The following is a 20,866-nucleotide window of genomic DNA, read 5'->3' as shown; positions in this document are numbered from 1 at the left end:
TCCTTGCAATAAATATTTACTGAGCCCCTTATATGTGTCAGACACTATATTATTTAGTATCTGATACTGATATGTGATATATATCAGTATATATCAGTAACAAAAACAGGTCAAGTCTCTTCCCTCACAGACTTTCCTTTCTTTCTGCATGCCCTTTATCTTAGCTGAAACAAACAAACAAAAAAAATAGTTGAAACACCCTTTAGCTATAATTAGGGTACTTGTGTTCTTGTCCCAGCTGTGCTATGAGTCTAAGGGGTAAGTCTATTAACCTCTCTGTATATAATTTTCCTCTTCTGTCCACGAAAGTGTTGAACAAGACTATCCTAAGGAATTTATCACATGGACTTTTTCAGTAGCTCCTAACTAGTCTCTCTGCTTTCATTTTGCTCCTGCCATCCCTGAAATCTTTTCTTGGAGGTAGTACCTGCTCTAGTCCCCAACTTCCTCTCTAATCTCATCTTCTGCCACTATTCGCTGCACTCACTCTGTCCAGGCACACTGGTCTCCACGCTGTTTCTTGTACACTGCAAATATACTCCCCTCTTGGGGCTTCTGCATTTGCTTTTCCCACTCCTTAGAAAGCTTTCCTTACCTCCACCTTCCCCCAAGGTTCACATGACTCATTCCTTCACTTCCTTCAATTACATAAATGCCTTTTCAGGAGCCATTCTCTGATCTAATCACCTTACATAAAATAGCACCTCCACGCCACTCTCTGCCCTGCCTTATTCTTTTTAATTCTTATGACTGCCTAACTCACCATATATTTCCTTGTTTGTCTTCTGTCTCCCTCCAATAGAAGATGCATACCATTAGAATAGGGCTCTTGGCTTGTTTTGTTCCCTGCTTATCCCCAGTGCCAAAAATAGTACCAGATACACAGTAAATGCTCAATAAATGTTTGTTGAATGAATAACATAATGAACCTTTTCTAGTAATAAAATAAGTTTCACTGTGTGTCAAAATTTATTCATACTTAGTAGGGTTCAAATCCAGCTACTAGGACCTATAAGAGACCAGTCAAGTATTAGAACTACACTGGAGTCAGACTACACAGAAAAGTTACCAATAGAAATGAATCATTAGCTGAAGCCAATCCATTCCATTCCTTGAAGATTTTTGTTTCATAGCATGGTAAACTACAATAAGATCAGACTTAAATATTTATTCCATGCAGCTTCTTGCAATGAGAAAAGTGGCATTACTACCCTCATTTCACTTAGGCTTGGAGAAGTTTAGTCATTTTTCCAACCTTTTGAGGAAGAGATAAAATAAGGACATAAATCCCTGATTGCCAAGCCCACAGTTATTTATTTTCAATAGTGACCTATACAAGAACAGAAAGATCTGTCCTGGCATAAATATGTGATGTGTGTGATGTGTAGGCTAAAAAGTGTAAATTAACTAACCTGAGGGACTCTTCCCACTGAACTTCTGAAGCAACTGCATGTTCCAAAAGTTTATCTTATTTACGGTTTATTTTACACACTATCAGTATATACTGTACTGTTTATCTTATATACTGTCATATCCCCAATACTTGGCACATGCTCCTTTCATATGTGCTGATTAAATGAAAGTATCAGCCTCATAGTAAACAGAGGCCTATTAACAAACAGGTGCCCCTCCACCACCCCAGGTAATAATTACTCTCACCTCCTGCACAGGCCACAGCCTTGGAGCCACTCACACTCATGAACGGCCACACATGCACAGCACCCCTTGAAGGAAAAGAAAAACAAATTTCCACATACTGCACCACACCTGGCTTTGCAGGTATTTCCTAGTCAGATGAGGGACCAGGACAAAATTGCCAGCTTACAGCTTGTTTCAGTATTTCTAGGAGCACCACAGAGACACACATAGATACATACACATCTATGTGTATGTGGAGAAAGACCCATTTACAAACACAAATGTACAAATACACATATGCATATCAAAACCACTTCAGAATTAGGCACGATACAAATCATAAATAAATTTATATATACAGTAACATACAAGCTGGTTTTGCCCAAGCATACTCACAAATGTGCAAAAACACATACACAAAGATAGTATTTACCTCAAGGTCTGACTGTGAAAAGTAAATGAGATAATGTGAATTCACAGTAGCTCTTGACACATAGAAACCATGCTAATAAAGGTTAGCTCTTGAATATATATATAAATACATATATTATTTATTATATTTAAATTTGTATCCAACTCATATTAATATACACCTTCAAAACAAAATTTCCTTTTTAGTCACTACTCAGAATATCATGGAAATTCTAGATTGTGGGAGCCAATAACAGAACTGGTAATGTGGGATGTGCTATTGTAGTGCAGGGGGAGGGGAGGGAAAATCCTGCTGGTAGGAGGCTAGTAAACAAGACTTTCCAGAAGTTTTTGCTTGGGAGACGGCCTAGCCTTGGAGGGAACTGAGCTGATGAGTACTCTTGGGAGACCAACCAAAGGAGTTTCTAACGTTATTGAGTAAGGAGAAGGGGTTGTCCTCTCTCAGTAGCCTTGGGAGGGAGAGTCTCCAGAGTGCCAGTGAGTTCAAATCAGCCAGAAAATCCTTTAAAGTATTTATCCTACAGTCCCGTAGCTTGGAGAAAATCTGATTAACTCCATCTCCCCAGATGGGCTTTAGAGTGAAATATATAGCTGGCTTCTAAGATTCAAATAAGGTGGGGAAACAGCTGAAGAAAAAACAGGGAATGTGAGTCATAACACAATCCCTGTGTGTACAACTTGGCTCTGCCATCAATTTGGAGCAAGCCACAGCTCTGTGAGGCTCAGTTTCCCCAGCAAATAAAAGGCGAATAAAACTGTCTCCTGTCCAGTTGGAATAAGGTGTTTTTATTCCCTCTCAAAAGGGTGCCAGCCACAACACCTCCCACTCAACCCTGGAAACTGCTCAAAGAATTTCTCTCGTATTTCCCTGCTGCAGTGACCCTTGAGGGGGTCTTTATCCACCAGACTTCTTTTTGGATATTCCTCCTTTCCTTCTGGGACCAAATATTATAACTTCAGAGCTCTTTTTAAAAAATCAGGGATCTGCTTCAACTCTTCCTTTTTAAAAGGATAAATTGAGCCCAGAGCACGTCTTAACTAGGAACCATGTGTTTTACTCACATGCAACTGCATTCTTTAAAAATCAAGGCAACCTTTTGAGAGACCTAGAGAGATTAATTCCATAACCTCTCTTACCCTACCGCTTACAGGGAAAGAAGCTTGGGGGTAGGAGGGGGATTGCGCAGATCTCGTCCAGCACTCCAAGGGTTAAATTCAACACGGAGTCTAACAGGCTATTGGCCGAATAGCGGGAGAAGATCTGGTTTTCGTAGCCGCGGGCCAATGAACACCTCGAGTGGGAGGGTTTGAAGATACTAAGGAGTTTCCCCCCTTTTTTTATCCTCTCAACCCCCTCCCATCGGCTGTCACCCCTCCCATCCCCCATGCCTCCAGTTTGTTAAATTAATGCAGTAAGAAAGTCTGAAGATCTGAAGGAGTCTTGACCAAGGGAAGATGAGCGAGCTCAGAAAACCGAGATGCATCTGAGGCATTGGGCTCCTGAGCCCCGCGGGGTAGCCATGGACCCCGGTAGCCCCTGAAACTTGCCCCGGGCTCTCTGACGCCTGCGGCCCCAAGCAATGGGACACCTTTTCTGCAGTGATCATAACTTATTCGGCAGGGACCGGGGACCAGGAAACAAGAATAGCAAGACGACAGCAGAATAGCACCAAGGCAGGGGAATGAGATTCCGAGACTGGATTGCGATGCGCCAGCCTGGCACACTCTCCGAGATTTAACTGAAGGCAGCGCTGTCAACCGCTTTCCCCTCGCCTCTAACCCCCTCAGCCGGCCCAGAGCCATAAAGCTCTGTTCTCTTTACCCAAGATGCTCGCCCAATCCAACGGTCCGAGGCCAACGCTCTGATCTCCACAGAAGATTTTTTTCCTTGCATGGAGCTGGCCGTTTAAACAGAAAAACAGGGGTAAAAAAAAAAAAAGGAAAAAAAGGAAATATACCCACCCCCAAACGTGCCTCCCCAGCGCCGCAGGGAGCCAACAGACACGCTGGAGTTTAACAAACAGCAATACTCTTCGCGCTCCTGAAAAGCAGGGCTGGACGCTCTCCGTGGTGCTGAAACGCCTCGCAGCAGCCGCTGTCCGTGGTATCTACAGCCCCCTCGCTCCGACTTCCCCTGGGGCTCTCCCTCCGCGCCCCTGTTCCCCGCCTCCCCTTAACATCTGGATTATTTTTTTCAATAGCGCTTTCTGGTTTTGTAAGTGCCAATTTGAAACATTTTTGCCCCCATAACTCTTGGACTACAAAGCACAAGGACCTGAAAAATGTACAGCTTCAATACTCTTCGACTCTACCTTTGGGAGACCATTGTATTCTTCAGGTATGCAATTTTCTACTGACCACATCGCTCTGATGGAAATGGGGGGAAAGAGTACAGAGGCTACCTTTGTCCGTGGTCCCATCATTTTGGGGAAGAGGGGTGCTGTATTCCACTGCAATCGGGTCCTTCCATCCCCCGTCTCCCTTCTCCCCCCTCCCGCCCCCCCCGCCACCTCCCCCCACCCCCGCCCGCAGCGTGTCTGGCTTGTGCGTGGAGGTCTGAGACAGTCGCTGTTCTGGCAGCTGTTTGCCTGTTTCTTACGGTTTGTTTGTCCTTCTGTCTGCTACACCCCCCACCATTGGTCCCCAGCCCCACTGCATGTTGGCTTTCACTCGGCTGAGGACTTTAAGGGGAAGCTTTAGGAGTTACTCAGTTTAATTAGGACTGCATTCTCCCTAACCGCAGTGCCGAAAACCTCAGCTTTCCCGTCTGGGAGCCAAGTGACAACTAGCGGTGACGGGGAAGGTTGCATTCAAACTCGCTGGACACAGAGCATTTCATTTTCTCTCCTTTTTTGCTGTTGTTTTCTTTTCCTGTGAGGAGGGAGGGAGGTTACTAAGGCTGAGTGCTTGGAAACAATAGTATTATAACCTCAGTGTGTAAAGCCCTGAACTTGGGTGCAGAGTGGATCTATTCAGGAACATACTGGAAAACATTTCCCTTTTGAAACTTTGACTGCCTCTTTCCCCAACCCACCTTTCCAAACTCTGTTAGCTAAAGATCCTGAACTCATGAGCACTCCTCATTTGTTTTGTTTTTAAATTTATGCTTATATTTGACTCAACAGCTGAGTTCTCCCATCCACTGTCTCTCAGGTTAAAATTTCCTGCCTGAAGGCTTGGCATTCTCACGTTAGTAGAAATGAAAAGTGAAAAATCACCTCTTCAAGAAGGATTGAAACAGACAGTCCTTTTGTAAGTGGGTGAATCATACTATCTTCAGAGATGGCTATGATAAATTCCACTTATATGAATTGAAAAAAATTATTCTTCTTCCATGACACGCAGGGATCATTAATCTTCCTCATTTTAGATGCCTGCCTCTCATGTTTTACTGTGGCATTGGATTAACAGTCATTTGAAAAACCCATTCCAAATTGTTTTTAAAAACAAGTGGTCACCAAATATTATCCTCTCCCAACATAAAACAGCAAATAATTTTTGTTTTATTACACTTCATAGGAATTGCTGGTTTGACTAATCTCTTGGCTGGTTTATTAAATGAATGACACCTCCCCTTAAATAATAAGTTTCTGTATTTCAGCCTCTTTTCATGTCTTTCTCTTGAGATGAAGAAAAGGCATGCCCCTTCTCTGAGATACCCAGTGCTAAAGCTTCTAATCTCCAGTTCACATAATTATTTTGTAGGCCACAGAGTCCTGACCACAGATCAGAATGCAAGTAGTCAGAGAGTCAGATAGAATGATAAAGTACAACAATCCAGGGCCTTACGAAATGTATCAAAATGTGGCTACTTTATGAGGGAAAGGGCAGGAAGTATTCTATTAATAATATCAGATCCTTTCTCCCCTGCCTATTTAATAGAACTATAAAATGTATGGAGGTTGGATACTTCGTAACATTTGTATGCAAATTGATTCTCTGTTTGGTTTACAGGAGACAGAACTGAACCAGAGAGATTAAACAGCAAATTAATAGAACCAAGCACATCTTTCTCCCCACACACACTCTCTTTTTTTCTTGATGAACAATGCTTGATTTTCCTCTCCCAGACATTGTCTTTCACAAAAGGGAGACTCAGTCTAAAAGGTCTGCATTGTAGTCATTTTGATAAGGTTATGAATCCACTGTGTTAATTCTTCAACTAAGCTGGTGGTGGCCTATCAGAAAACATCATTCTACATCTTTTCCCCCTACGTGTGTGAATGCACACATGAGCTACAATGGATGTGGAATATAATTCCATGTGTTTATAAGGAAAGAAGAGTTATAACTGTGGAGAGCTGGAAAGGTGGGTGGTACCACTGCACTTTCAAAATATAGGAATGGCTACTTCATTAGAGGAGTAAATGTTGATTTTTGAAACATATTACAGATAATTGAACTCAGGAAATTCAGCAATTTTTCAGAGAGATTTTAAAAAAGGTCACGAGGAAGTAAAGTGAGTAGCTTGTATTTGTTCAATTGGTATTTTCATTTCTAACTCACTCATTTTTAAAATTCCCGGTGAAAATACAGAAGCATTATAATGTGAGGACTTACTAGAATGTATGTGGGGGTAAATGGAGGCTGGCAGTTCTCTAGCAGGTTCCATTTGAATAACCCCTTCTTCCCCAGGGGATGGGTGGTGTGTTGGAATGGCCAATCCAATCATCTCAGGCTCTCAGGTACTCCTTAGAATAAGTGATGCCAGCTGCTCACCTTGTTGGGGAAATCGGGGGCTAGGAAAGGCTCTCAATAATAGGCATGCTGCATCAGCACATAATCAGTGAAATGGCAATAACAACAGCAAAACAAAAAAAAAAAAAACAAAAATCAAGTGAGTGAGGCAGAAATCCCATATGGTACCAACACAGAGGAGGAACTAAGGTCTTAGAAAGGGAGACATGGGGTCCTGGAAGGCAAAAAACGTTGCATGCTCATCAACTGTGTCTTCGTAAGTAAGATCGGGCGATTTGGCTGTAGTTCCTGATCTGATATTTTTAAAACCTATGATTCTAAAATTCCATAATTGGCATTCTGAGAGTCAATAACCTAAATGTTTTCCCTTATTTTCAATTGAGAATGGGGCCGTATAACCAGACTGGTCAAAAATAATAAGCAAATTTTTTAATGGCAGAAGCACGTTTCTTTCAAACGTCCTTTCAAGCCCAAAGGAACTTGGCTTTGATCCCCAGAGCCCTTACAGAGGCTTATGGCTGGGACAGGCCCAGTATGACCCCAAAATTCTCTTGCCTTCTGAGCAACTCAAACAGACCCATGTTTCTCAAGCTCTGCACTACTGGTACTTTGAACTGGATAATTATTTGTTATAGAAGTTGTCCTGGGCATTGTGGGATGTTTAGCAGCATCCCTGCTGCTAGTAGCACTACCTCCCTGAGTCATGACCATCAAAAAATGTCTCCAGACATTGCCAAATATACATCCTGGGCAGAGGGGAGACAAAATTGTCCAAGGTTTCAAACCACAGTACAGAATGACCAAATTTTTAATCAGCTGCTCCAATGTACTAATTATGATGAGGAGGAAAGTCTAGTTTGCTTGAGAAAATGCCCCTCATGAAATACACAAAGCACCCTGATGAAACAAAAAGGGACCTAGCATGTGCTTGAGAAGAGAATAAAGGCAGGGAGATGAACCAGATCTAATCCCTGGGTGGTTTTCCCAAAAGATGAGCAACTTTTCTTTAATGTGCTACTTCCCTCTTCCATCCCAGTAGGTGCTTCCTTGCACTGGATTTTGTACTGAATATGCCACTCAGCTGCTAACAAAGGTCATCAAAACCTTGAAGGGAAAATGTTTCTATCCACATTAGGATCAAAAGGAAATGACAAATACATTGTTTCATATCTCAGTCCTAAAGAAAAAACCTACCCAGTTGAAAGGTGAATGGGTTTTTCCTTGAGGTGGCCCCTGTGGCTTCTCCATCTCCAGGCTTGTCAAGAAGGGCAGGTGACTGTCTTGATTTTTCCCTTCTGGAAAGAGAGCTGTACTCTACCTTGAATCTTACCTGCTGCATTTTGGCACTGCAGAACGTGTCTAGGAGTTTCTGACATGGCCCAAGGACTTTTCCCCAAGGAATGAAGTCCCTTGGGCAAGTTTGTATTAGCATCAAATTGCCAATTAGTCTACTCCCTTTTTGAGCTTAGGAACCTTAAAAAAACGGAAAAGAAAATGTTGTGATTTTGCTCCTGAAGGACAGGTGGGACAGGGACCCTAGGCTGGTAAATGGAGTTATGAATCAGCACATGACTTCTGCATATTCGCCAAACTGGTAATGACCTAAGCAGAAGATATTTAGGAAATTGTTTTCTTTAGATTGCCTTATGAAAGAGGTTACGGCCATGTCCATGGTGCAGTGGAAAGAGAAGTTGGGCTATAAATTGAGAACTCCTGCCTCTAGAGTCAGCTCTGCTTCCATCCTATAGCATGGGCATAACAAGTCTCTTCCTCTAATGGGGACTCAATTTTCTTACCAGTCAACTCAAATGACTGAATCTGACACTTCTACACTCTCTCCAGCCCCTGATAAGATATTTATCAAAGGCAGGGGTCCATACCCACAAAGGTTCAGGATGAATTGACCAGTGGTGACGCTGCCTTCATTTCTTCACTAGGAACTTGTTTATCATGTGCTTACGTGTCCAGTCTAAAACTAAGCACTCTGCAGGGACAGATGCCACAGTCCCTGTCCTTGCAGAAAGGGGAGACACTGCTCCCTTTAAAGGTACATTAAAATCATTTGTTCCTTCTTCAGAGAACCCACAGAGCTCCCCTCCAGGCAGCCTGTGCGTGCATCCTGCGACAGCATCACATTTATGTGGGCATCATTAACTTTATTTCCTTCATCAGCTGGCAGAAGCCAGCATGATTTTTAAGATGGATGGCGCTGTCTCCCTGTCTGGCCATCTTGAAACTATTCTGCAGGTTTGCGTTAAACAAAGAGGCTTTGGCCTAAAGGGAAGGAGACCTAGGATCCAGAATTTAGCTAGTGGCATGACCTTGAGAGGGTTCTAAGACCTTTCTGGCTCTCAGTTTCCTCAGCTGTAAAATGAAGAGATTCGGCCAATCGCGTTCTAAAATCACTTTTAGCTGTGCCAGTTTAGGATATCTTCTCCCGATCTCTTCCATGATAGCACAGCTTTCGTTACAGCTATTGCAGTATATTTCAGCTATTGTAAGAAATAGCCACATCAAGGTATAGTCAGGCTCAAAGGTCTGAAAGAATTGAGGACCTCACTAAGCAATTCACATTTTGGAGAATTATCCTGACCCAGACACGATTATTGACAGATCCTATACATATGTCAGTTTCTGCGGGAAATGTTTATTGTGATGAGAAAACATGAGGCCTAATCACTGTACTCACAGATCTGAAAAATGGTGTGAGAAAGAGAGACCAAACATTTCTGTACTTTTTATCAATGATTCTGTTTGGCTCTTTTTCCCCTCACAAAGCCTATGTTTTTTGTTTCTGTTTTTGTTTTTTTAAAAAAAAAATTGTTTACCAGATACCATTCATCATTAACATATTTTTCCCATCTTTATTAATCAAAGGCATATGTAACTGCCAGAAATACTAAATACCATGGGATAAGCAATGTCGCCACACTGGGTTGACCTAAGAAAAAACAAAAGTAAAGATCTGTGATTATTTTTAGTTAATCCAGAAAGCCTTGTCAGAAGTAAATATGCAATTTGTTAGAGCCTTTGAAATGTTTAAAATGCACTCTGAGTCCTCATTACTATTTCATGAATCTCCTATGTACCCAGGGACCCCACATTGGGAAACATTAGATTTGATTTATTCTATGTAGCTCCAAGAGAAAAATCAGAGTAAACTCATAGATTTTTTTTGAAAGCACACATACAAATTCGGACTAAATATAAATCAGAACTTTCTGGTAGCTCTTTCAAATGGTACTGTGGGCTGTCTCAGTGGTAGTGATGGTATCTGTCAGTGGAAGTGTGCAAGGAGAGCCTGGACGTCCACCTCCCAGGAAAGACATAGAAGGAATTCAAGCTTCTTTTGCAAATTGAGATTTGTAATTTGCTGCAGAAGAGTGAATGAAATGCAAGTCAGAGACAATCCTTCGCAATTCTATATTCCCTCCTTTCCCGATACCCAAATTGTCATCTAATCTTTGTAAGCTCTTCGAATCATGACATGAATACCCACTAACGGGGATATGTTTCTCTTTAAAACTGGATTGGATAATTAATAAATTGGACAAAGAACATACAAACACCATGCAACAAAGAATTATTGAAAAGAAATCACCTCGGTTATGTAAAAGCCTGGTTTTAAGAAATGAGAAGAGCCTCAGAATAAGCCAGAAAAAAACTATCAGAAAGTGCACTTGCCAACGGACAAGGCCACAGGCACCAATGGTGTTCACAGGACTGATGGCCTCTCAGCCTTGAACTCCAGCTGTCTCCCTGAACCAACTCCCTGTAAAGCCTAACACATAAAATGAAAATGCCATACAGCCAGCCAGCAAATTCATTCAGAAAGCACATTAGAAGGGAACAATGCCCAGAGATGCTGGGGAGAGGGGCTTATCCACACAGTGCCTATGTTTTGTAATGCAAGCTCTTATGAGGAGTACTGAGGCACCAAAGCTTTTGAAACTCCTTTCAAAGGATTCCTTTGTGGTTTTCTGAAGTGGATATTGTCCAAGCCACCTGAGGCTAATTCAGTGCAATTAGATTACCACTCTCTGCCTTTGAATTGGGCTGGTTTTCAGTGTCCATTGCTAAATTAGTTTACCGTCTTAACGGAGCTGCCGACAATCATTAATCCCAGCCGTGAAATGGGCAGCAGCTCTGGGCAGCATGCTCTCTTGCCTCATATTCTGGGCAACCCACAGGCACATAGAGAACAAGCCTCTGCTTCCTTTCTCACCAGTACATTCCCAGGTCTTCCAACTGTTCACCCTCAGAGAATCGTGTTTTCCTTCAGAGTGTCTTGCGTATCAGCAGAATCATGGAATCTTGGTGTAGGAAGGACTCTTAGCTTTAGAATTCAATGGCTGTCAAAGTTAGCTGTGAGGTGCTTGTCAAAAAGACAGATTCTCAAACATTTGTTAAGAGGACAGATCTTATAGTAAGTATTCTTACTGCAAATAACAACAACAATAATAATAAATATATAAAAGAGCAAGAAGAAACCTTTGGGGGTGATGGATAGGTTTATGGCATAGATTATGGTGATGGTTTCACGAGCATATACTTATCTCTAAACTCATCAAGTCCTAAACATGCACAGCTTTTTTATGTCAATCACACCTCAATAAGGTGGTTTTAAAAATTAAATTAAATTAAATACAGCTTCTCAAAATCAAACTACTGAAACAGAATCTCTCAGAATGCGGACCCAGAAATCCATAATGTCAACAAGAGTCTCTAATTCAGTGCTTTTCAAACTTCAGTGTCCAGGATCACCTGAGGATCTCCTAAGATGCAGATTCTGGCTCAGGAGTTCTGGGGTAGGCCTGAGTGTCTGCATTTCTAAAGCGTCCAGAAGATTGATGCTGCTGCTTCTTTGGATCAAAGGTTTGCACAGCAAAGCTCTAGATCATTCTGATAGAGAACCCCGACATAGATCAACCCTTTTATTTTGTAGATGTGGAGGGGATAAATAACTGTCTCAAGTTTACAGAGTGGGTAACAGAGCTCCCAAAGCCATACGTAATCTCCAAACTTACTCCCCTACATGTCATCTATAGAGTCCATACCCCCTACCTCTGCCACCGCACTTTCTTTCCTTCAGTCCTCACACACTCTGTCCTTTCTCATAAACACATTCACCCTTCCAGAGGGTTTCTCAGGGAGCTATCCCTATCCCCAAACTGGTGGCCTGGTCTCTGAAGTCCTGGTGCACCAAAAGCTCTCATTCACACCGCTGGGAACTCTTTGTGACACTAGATAAAGAGAAGGAGCACCCAGGCAATGAGTTTTAAATCCTGGCCCTGGGACACAGCAATGAGAGTCTGTCAGGATTGATAAAGGAGGTGAATCAAGATGGTCAGAAAGAGAGGGTATGTGGTTTCTTTCTCCAAAGATGATCTCACTTACCAGTCTTCCTGTGTATGCTGCACTCTCAACTTTGCATAGCTAGAGGCTTGCTTAAGGACTCCCAGATGTTCAGAGACCACTGCCACATTCCACCACCTGTCTGACATCAGGACGATGATCTTCGTTTTTCTCTATCCCTTTAACCTGTCAGCCTTTCTGCAAATCATGTTAGTATTTTATATACCAAATAGAGTAACTACTATGATCTTCAGCCTTTTGAGAGCTGCGTGTTTATTGCTGTGTGCTCCGTTCTGCAACATTCGCCAGCTCCAGAGGAATGCGGCAAGGCTGCTGCAACCCTGGCTGCCAGGCAGATTTGCAGTACTGTCTTATAAAAAGTACTTCACAGGTTATAGCATGTTTTATATCCACGATCTCATATAAGCTGCCCAATCACCTTAAAAATTAGATACAGGACAATGGTTAGTATCCCCATTTTAGAGCTGAGAAAACTGAGGCTTAAAGAAAACAAGTGGTTTGCCTTTTGGTAACAGCAGGTAACCATGCTGTGATTCTCAGAGTAAAACCAGTATTCAAACACGTATCTCCTTGCACCTCACTCACCATACCAATATACAGAGATAGACAGATAGACAGAGATACATTTATGCAGCCCCTTGGAGCTGGTACAGCTGTCAGTCTAATAACCCTCTCCATCTACCAGTGGATAACAGGGGTGGAAAGAAGCCTAGAAAAAAGAGCTGGAAATTTTTCATTGGCCTTTGGTTTGACAGAGCCTTATTCTTCCTACTCTTGGCCAGATAGGCATTTATTTCTCTGTCCTTGATCATGTTTAATTGTACAATGTATGCATACATTACCTTTTTAAGAAATTATAATATTACACCAAAGCCTGAGGCCCCCTTTGATAATGACCTCTAGGTCCCTTTCAACTGTTATCCTTTTTGATAATTTTTTATTCATATATATTATATATACATTATATACACACATGTATATAACCATTGAAATATACAATCATGTCACGGAATCATATTTTCTATACAATTTGCAGTTTGTTTTGTTCACATATTAACATGTCTTGGGAAGCCTTACCTGTTGAAGCATACAGTTCTACTTCATTCTTTTAACCACTGCAGAGCATTTTATGTTATGGATGTCCCGTTGTTTTCTAGCCATCCCTTATTGATGGACACTTATACTTTTTCTAATTTTCCCACTGCAATCAGTGCTGCAATAATTACAGTGTACCTACAACTTTATGAACACGTGGTATTTCTCCAGGTGCATAATAAGAACTAGGAATGAAATTGCTGGGGTACAGAGAAAATGCACCTTACATGTTAACAGATAACTGCAAACAGATATTCCTTTCTTCCTGAGCCTTCCCTTCCGCCTTCCCTCATGATGTCCCATCTCAGCCCTAACTGCAATAACTCATTAAAAGTAATCATTAGCATTTACCGAGTGTTTATTGAATGCTAGAGACTAAGCTAACAACATCATATACCCCATCTCATAATTCTCAAAAAATACTAATACGTTCTATTATAAAAAGTACTATTCTATCCCCATTTTACAGGAGACAAGACTGATACATAAACAGGTTATGTAACTTGCCAAAGGTAAGATAACTAGTAAAAGGCAGAGCTAGGATTCAAAATTGGGTGTGACTGTAGAAAACACTCCTTTCACCATTACCCTGCCACTATTACTCTAAGAAAGAACCACAGAGGAGGAAGGAGACTAGACTGGATGAGAGAGATGAAAGATATGAATTTGCCTCTCTAGAAAATCAAGAGCTAATCTCTTGCAGGTGGTTCTGGATAGCTAAAAAGTTATTAACATGCATCTGTAAGTAGATACAAGCTTTCAATCTCTATCCTTGACATACAAGAGAAATTGCACTAGCTCCCACCCCCATCATAAGGTGTGTGGTTAGAGCTCTGTCAAGGGGTAGAGATGGTCAGCCACTGAAGGTCCTTTCTCCTTTGTCCCACCTGCCTTGTGACCAAGATCATTTCATTGAGAAAGCTAGCCAGGATGGTGGGGGAGAATTTCTGACTGAGTCAGGAGGTCAAGAAGAAGGGCAGCATAGTCTCTGGCCCAGGAACAGAATTTTTTTAAATCTTGGTTCCTTTTACTTAGACCAAAGACATTTTTAGCTGTGTTCTCTAACCCCCAGACAGAGAGGACTTTCCCCAGTCTCCCTTACCTTCTGTATGTGCTCAACCTCATGCACTAAAGGTCTTACCACATGCCCCAGATTTATCACTCCCAAAGCAGACCTTCAAAGCAGGCTTTTCATAACATCTCTAAGCCAGAAAACCATATCCAGCCCAGACAAGGCAGGGGGAGCAGAAAGGGCCAGCCCTCTGTAATAGCCATCGGCATCACTCCTGACATGGCTTGTGGGAAACCCAGGCAATGCAATCTCAGACATCTGTTTTCAGTAGCTCTCTGGGTGACACCAGAGACATTTTCTAATGTGTCCCTATCAGCCCTATTGCTACTAGAGAAAAAGAATACAGTAGAAATAAAGTCTCCTAATATCAACTCTTAAAATAGACCTGCTAGTTTGTCATTTTGTTTTCCTTTATTTTGTTTTTTACACTATAAAATGTATTTGTTGTAAAATATTAAACAGCATAAGGAGATACGTTTGAAACTAAAATACACGTAAATCTTACTTCCTAGGATAAATCACTTAACAGCTTGATATTCATCCTCCTAAATGGTTTTAATAACATAATAATAACAAAAACATGAGTGCTTCCTATGTGCCTGACACCTTTCTAAGAGCTGGATAGAACTTAACCCATGTAACCTTCAGAACAATCCTATAAATCATATACTATTATTCATTTCATTGTACAGATGAGGTTAAATCATTTTCCTAGGATCACCCAGCTTGGAAGTGTCAGTGTGGGATTGGAATCCAGGAAGTGTGGCTTCAGACATCCCTTAGCTGCTGTGCTACTGTAGTAAGCTGCTTCTGTTTTACAAAAAAATGGGATTATTCTAAACACCATGTTTGGCAACTTCTCTTTTATCACTCAGGAATACCTTGTCAGTGTGCATATGGATCTACCTTATGCATTTTTGCAGTTGTGCTGCCCTTCTCTTGAAAATGCCAGGTTTTAATATAATATGAAACTCTCAGCTTGCTGCGCACAGCACCCACTGCTATTTCCAACTCCTTTATTTCACACAAACTGAATTCCAACCCAAAATGGATTTCTCATTGTTCATAAGCAGCACATCCATAAGTCTCACCTCTATATTGTAACTCATGTTGTACCCTATACTCTCCATAAATCTGGTAAAGCTCCCCCCTCACTCTGCCTTAAAAGATACACCAACCAGCTCTAGGTTCAAACTCACCTGATTTTGAATCCTGCCTATGTTACTTCCTTGCTGTATAGTCTTGGCAGTTTGCTCAATCTTCCTGAGCCTCAAGTTCCTCATCTTAAAAACTGAGAATAACAACTTCACTGATAGATACACGAAGTCCCACTTCAAACACATTTTCCCATCAGAGCACAATCCCTTAACAAATGGTAATTTCCTCTCCTCTCTGAGTTGCTATCCATGCCTTAAGACCCATGTCTAGTGTCATTTCCTCCATGAATTGTCCCTGGATTGCCTCTACGCCTAGCCCCGACTGGGCACGGACTCTCCTTCCTAAATCCTCTTGGAAATATTGGCATTATCCTTAGCACTCAGTTTGTTTAAAGTGACCTTACATACATTTGGGTGCCCTTCTAGCTTTCCTGTTGGATTGTAAGCCCCTCAAAGATTAGCGCTTAATGAATTTCTTGATACATGTGAAAAGCAAACAAGAAGAAAAGGGAAACATCCCCTGGTGCTTTCCAGAGTTTTCAGCTAACTCCACTACCCCCTCATAGATAATGTCATCCCAGGGGTTCATGTATATCAGACACTCAGTGTTTGTTAAATCAAAATGCTTTCTCCCCACGTGTCTCTTCCCATCCTCCTTCTATTGGCTCTGCAGAATCCCGGGACCTGAAAGATTCCAAATAACCAACCCTAAAGCACTGCTGTATCTCACCATGACCCCTTTCTGCTCCAAGAAATGAGTCACAGTGAGAGTGTGAGCTAGATATGGCGGCACGGCTCTGGCTCCGTAGCTGTTGCAGTGAGTTGCTTGCTCAACCTTACCCTTGCTCTCTGACAGGGCATGTCCAAACTCTGGGCCTCTCAAAACATCTGAGCCATTATAAACAAGGTTGCTCTTCACCATCACCAAGTCCTGTGGAGAAGCCCCTTCCATAAGACAAGGAAAACTTTCTAAAATAATTTTAAATATGAAGAAAGTATGGACTTACCTCAGTTAAAGGTAGTTTCCTCAATGTGACCTAAAACATCTAGTAGGAATAAAGAAAAGAAAAACAGTCTTCACAGGAGCCAAGTAAAAGACTGCATCATGCCTAGAGAGAGGGTGCCTTGAATAAATGTATTGAATATGTCTTGGAATGTAAAAAGCTATGCCTACTGAAAAAGGAGGTGATACGGCCCAGTAAAAAATGTAATGCCTCATGCTGTCCAAAATTGGACAGCCTAGATATTACAGCAAGATTTTCCTTCCGCTGCAAATTCTGCTCTAACTTTGTAACTAGTCTCAGCTTTTCCATGCCTAAAATGAGATGGAACTATGTAAAGACTATGGGTCATTCCAGTTGTCATTATCTAATTCTTAAATTAAGTTGGCATATTGAAGGCCCAGCAGTTAAAAACTCTAGCTTGGGAATCAATCATACATATTCCAAAATCCTAGTTATACTACTTGCTATGTGTATGCCTTGGAGTAAGATTATTTTTAAAATTGCTAAGTCTCAGTTTTCCTCATCTGTTAAATGGGAATTATAATTATCTCTTCTGGACAGATTATCATACATATGAAAAGGGAGAAGGCATATAGATAGTTGGCATTGCATATGGCACACAGCAATTGTACAAAGCAGGAAAACCACTATTACTATAATTAAAGTAAGATAGGTGCAAAGTGTTGTGGGAGCATACGAAAGAGCCTGGTTAACTCTGTCTGGAGGTGGGAGACAGTATAAATTGAAGACATTTCACAGGACTCAGGATAATTAAACTGGGCCATAAAGAATGACTAATTTACCAGGTAGGCAAAGAGTATCAGGAGAGTGAAGCAAACAAAGGAAAAAGGCTTGCAGAACAGTCAAGCTGAAGGATGTTGAGTTCAAGGCCACTGGGTAGGCCAGGCATCCACCCCGTTAAGTTGGCTCGTCCCATTCCTGCTCTACCCTGTTCTCTCCCAATGGGCTTTCTATCAATTAGAAGCCCAGCTGAGAGAGGATAATTTGTTCATTATCCAAAAAATATTTATTAATTCCTACAATAACCAGGAGTTGTTCTAAGTTCTGGGGATAGATACATTGAGGAACAGAAGAGTCATGGTCCCTGCTCTAACACACCTTAACTTCTAGTGGGGGGTAAAAACAAATAACTAGTGGGGGGTACAAACAAATAGACAAATTGGGAAACTATAGAATTGCAGGACCTAGTAAGTGCTCTAAACCCAATAAAGCAGGAGAGGGTGACAGAGAACAGTCTACTACCAAATCCACCCTCAGGACACCTACACTTTCATACATCTCTGTTATCTCCCTTAAGCCTTATATAATAGGAGATGGGCAGGTTGGAGAGGACTGTTTCTTCTTCTAGTTGAGGAAACTGAAACCCTGGGGGGAAAAATGATACATTCAAAGTCACACAGCCAGTTAGTATCATGGGCAGGCAACCTCATTCCATGCAGAAAAGTCAAAAATGGCCAGGATGAATGATTACGAGAAGTGGAGAGAGAAGGGAAGGCAAATAGCAAAACAGTCTGTATAGCAGGATCCCATTTTTATTTTTTTATATGTATTAATGTTCTCTTACAGGGAAAAAATTTACAGAAATGGACTGAAAACTGCTTATAGTTGTTATTATCTCTTGAGAATGAGACCATGGGGAACTTTTATTTCCTGCATTAAATATTTCTGTAATACTTGAATGTTTTACAACAATATATATTACTTTTGAAAAGCTGGAAAATATATTTTTTAATAAAAGAGGATTCCAGAGAGCATGGGCATTCAATCAAAGTTAGAGCCCACCTTAACAAAAGGCAACCTGTACCAGGTAGGAAAGAAAGACATGTGGAGTCACCCAAACCAGTGCCATGTTGATTGTGTTTTCTCCAAGTAAAAACCAGCCTAGAGACTGAAACTATTTGGTGTATTTAGAAGAATTTTCTGAACAAATGGAAGTTGCTGTTCCCACAGAAGTAATTGTGCTGGAAGCAAAAATGTCGCTGGAAAATGGAAGGCTAGAGTTATATTATAGAATTAGGCACTCAGAACAACGTGATTGATGGTACATACTCTTATCAGGGTGACTGGAGCCCTACCCAATTCACTGTGCAATTTCATAAAATACTCATGACAAAAAAAAAAAAAAAGTTAGAGATGGAAAGAATTATATGTCCCAATTCCTTCAGTTCCCAGGGAGTAACTGTGGCCAGAGGGAAAGGGATTTGTCCAAAGTCAACAGTAAATTAATGTCCAGCGTAGACAAGAACTGAGAATTCCAAGTCTCTTATCACCATGACAACTTTCCCTAAAATCAAATCAGAGTTACACCAATAGTGTACAAGATACACTATAATGGTATAGGATAATGTTCTCTTATTTTATTTTACTAGGGACCAGAACTTACCAATTCCATTGTGATATTGATAACATGTAAGACTAAAAATCAAACTAAAAATAAATTAAATAACAGTACATAAATTGGGCAAAACTTGTGATATGATATGCAAGTGATTTTGGTTTGGAGAATACAGCACTCTGTCGTCACATCTTAAACACTATCTGGGAGAAAATGGAAAGTATCAGAAGGACTTCTTAAACTAGGTCAGTTCTGAGCAAGGCCTAACTTTACTCTTAAGTTCCAAACAGCTTCTTCTCAGGGTAAGTCATGGACATGGGCTACAATTTGAAATCAAATAGTTAGAGAAAAGATGGTGCCTTTGGTTAAAAAGTGGACACATTCAGGAAGCAGAGCACAGCTGAGATCAGGTCACCCTTTGTGTAATTTGCCGAGTCTCTATTTGAGCTATGTTCATAATTTTCTTTTCTCTCCTTATTTATTAGAATGACATCTGTGACTCTCAATCCTTCTGCTTAAGGACAGAAATCCCTCTAAATAATAATATTTATAATTAATAATACTAGCAAATATGAATAACATGTATTTAGAACCTACTATATGCCAGAAACTTTTCAAAAAACTTGATATGTATTAACTATTTCATTTTTATAGCAACCCTGTGAGGAAAGTATGATGATCATCCTCAGTTTGTAGATGAAGGGACTAAAACAGTGACCTTACCAACCTAGGACCCCTTTAGGGCACCTTGGCAATTCAAGTTTAAAGTCTTCATATGGAGAAAGACAGTGGACAAACCCCTCCAAAGACGTGGCAGGGTAGGATGGAGAAAGTAGATAGAGATGCTGAGGAGGAAAATTGAGGGGCTCACCCCAAATCACAGCCACGATGGAAAGAACTTGACAACACACTTCTCTTTCAATTCTTCTACCCAAAGTCCTGATTTTCTTTCCATTTAACATTATGGGATTAAGAAGAAACAAAAGAGAAGAAAGAGTATTGAGCAAGATATAAAATGAACAATTAAAAAAAAAAACAGAAAGGGGAGAGAAATGTGGAGATAAGCAGAGTAATAAAGAGGGAAGAGCACTCAACTCAGGTCTACTCTGGGTTCCACCAAGGACTCATTCTGTGAATCTCTTTCTCTCTTGGAAATGCATTCTTCTCATCTGTAAAATGCATTAGTACACTATACTAGAGGACTTCTAAGATCGCTCTTAACTCCATCATCCCAGGATTCAGAAACAAATGAAGGAAAAGGAAGAAGGTAGAGAAACCAGAAGGGGAAAAGAATGTAGGAGGGAAGAAGCAAAGGTTAAGGAGGAATGATGACAGGAGGAGGAAACAAGAGAGAGAAAGGAAGACATTTTCCAAAGCAGTTGGAATCTGCTTATCTTGTTGAAAGAAAAGGAAGGATCCTCACATCAAGAATTCCAACAATAAAAGCTTTCTCTTCATGCAACTAACTCCATGTTTCTTGCTGGTGGGACCCATGGCTGATGTTGGTAAGAGCCTAGACTGATGTCTACAGAACAGGAGCCTGAGTAGATACCTGGGAGGAGGCAGGATGCTGCCTTGTTCTCAAAGCCCAGGAAGGAAGGCTGCTGAGAGAGCCCTCAGAAGGGCAGCCCTTCCTCCTCTTCCTCACCTCTTCCCCCTTTTCCTCATCTACCTCTTCCTCCTCCAGGTCAGATAATGACAACAATTATTAGCATATTCCCAGGCTCTGGGAAAGTCCTGGGGAAACAACTAGTGAATGTGCCCAAGGGAGCCACAACTGCAACATTACAGCATTGTGCCTGCTAGAAAGAATCCTGGGAATCATCAAAAGGAGAAAATCCCAGGCAAGAAAGAGACCTTGCAAGGTCATCTTCTCCATCTCTTGCCTCTGAGCGTCCCTTCCCTAATTGCCCAGGGGCTGCAATCCAAACCAAAAGATATAGCACAGAATAACACTCAGTCCTATCAGCTAATCTTTTCACAACTGTCTGAGCCATCCCAGGCCTTGCGACCTTTGTAGACAAAGACAGTGCCTCCA

At 41.3% G+C, this 20,866-nt stretch overlaps 1 protein-coding gene across 3 annotated transcripts in view; it reads left to right on the top strand.

The window, feature by feature from the left end:
* Positions 1 to 4,050: 4,050 nt before the first annotated feature.
* GLRA1 (glycine receptor alpha 1) overlaps positions 4,051 to 20,866 on the top strand; it is a 99,532-nt gene continuing 82,716 nt past the window's right edge. For all 3 annotated transcript variants that reach the window (XM_033180677.1, XM_033180676.1, XM_033180675.1), the window contains exon 1: positions 4,051 to 4,408. Coding sequence is in view for 2 of the 3 variants with exons in the window: in XM_033180676.1 (XP_033036567.1) it covers positions 4,353 to 4,408 (56 nt within the window). In the remaining variant the exon portion in view is untranslated. The remainder of the gene's footprint in view (positions 4,409 to 20,866) is intronic.

This window comes from Trachypithecus francoisi, unplaced genomic scaffold (assembly GCF_009764315.1).
Source record: "Trachypithecus francoisi isolate TF-2019V2 unplaced genomic scaffold, Tfra_2.0 Lachesis_group2, whole genome shotgun sequence".
In the NCBI taxonomy this organism is placed as follows: Eukaryota; Metazoa; Chordata; class Mammalia; order Primates; family Cercopithecidae; genus Trachypithecus; species Trachypithecus francoisi.
The sequence above is the reverse complement of the archived record's forward strand: the minus strand, read 5'-3'. Positions and strand labels throughout refer to the sequence as shown.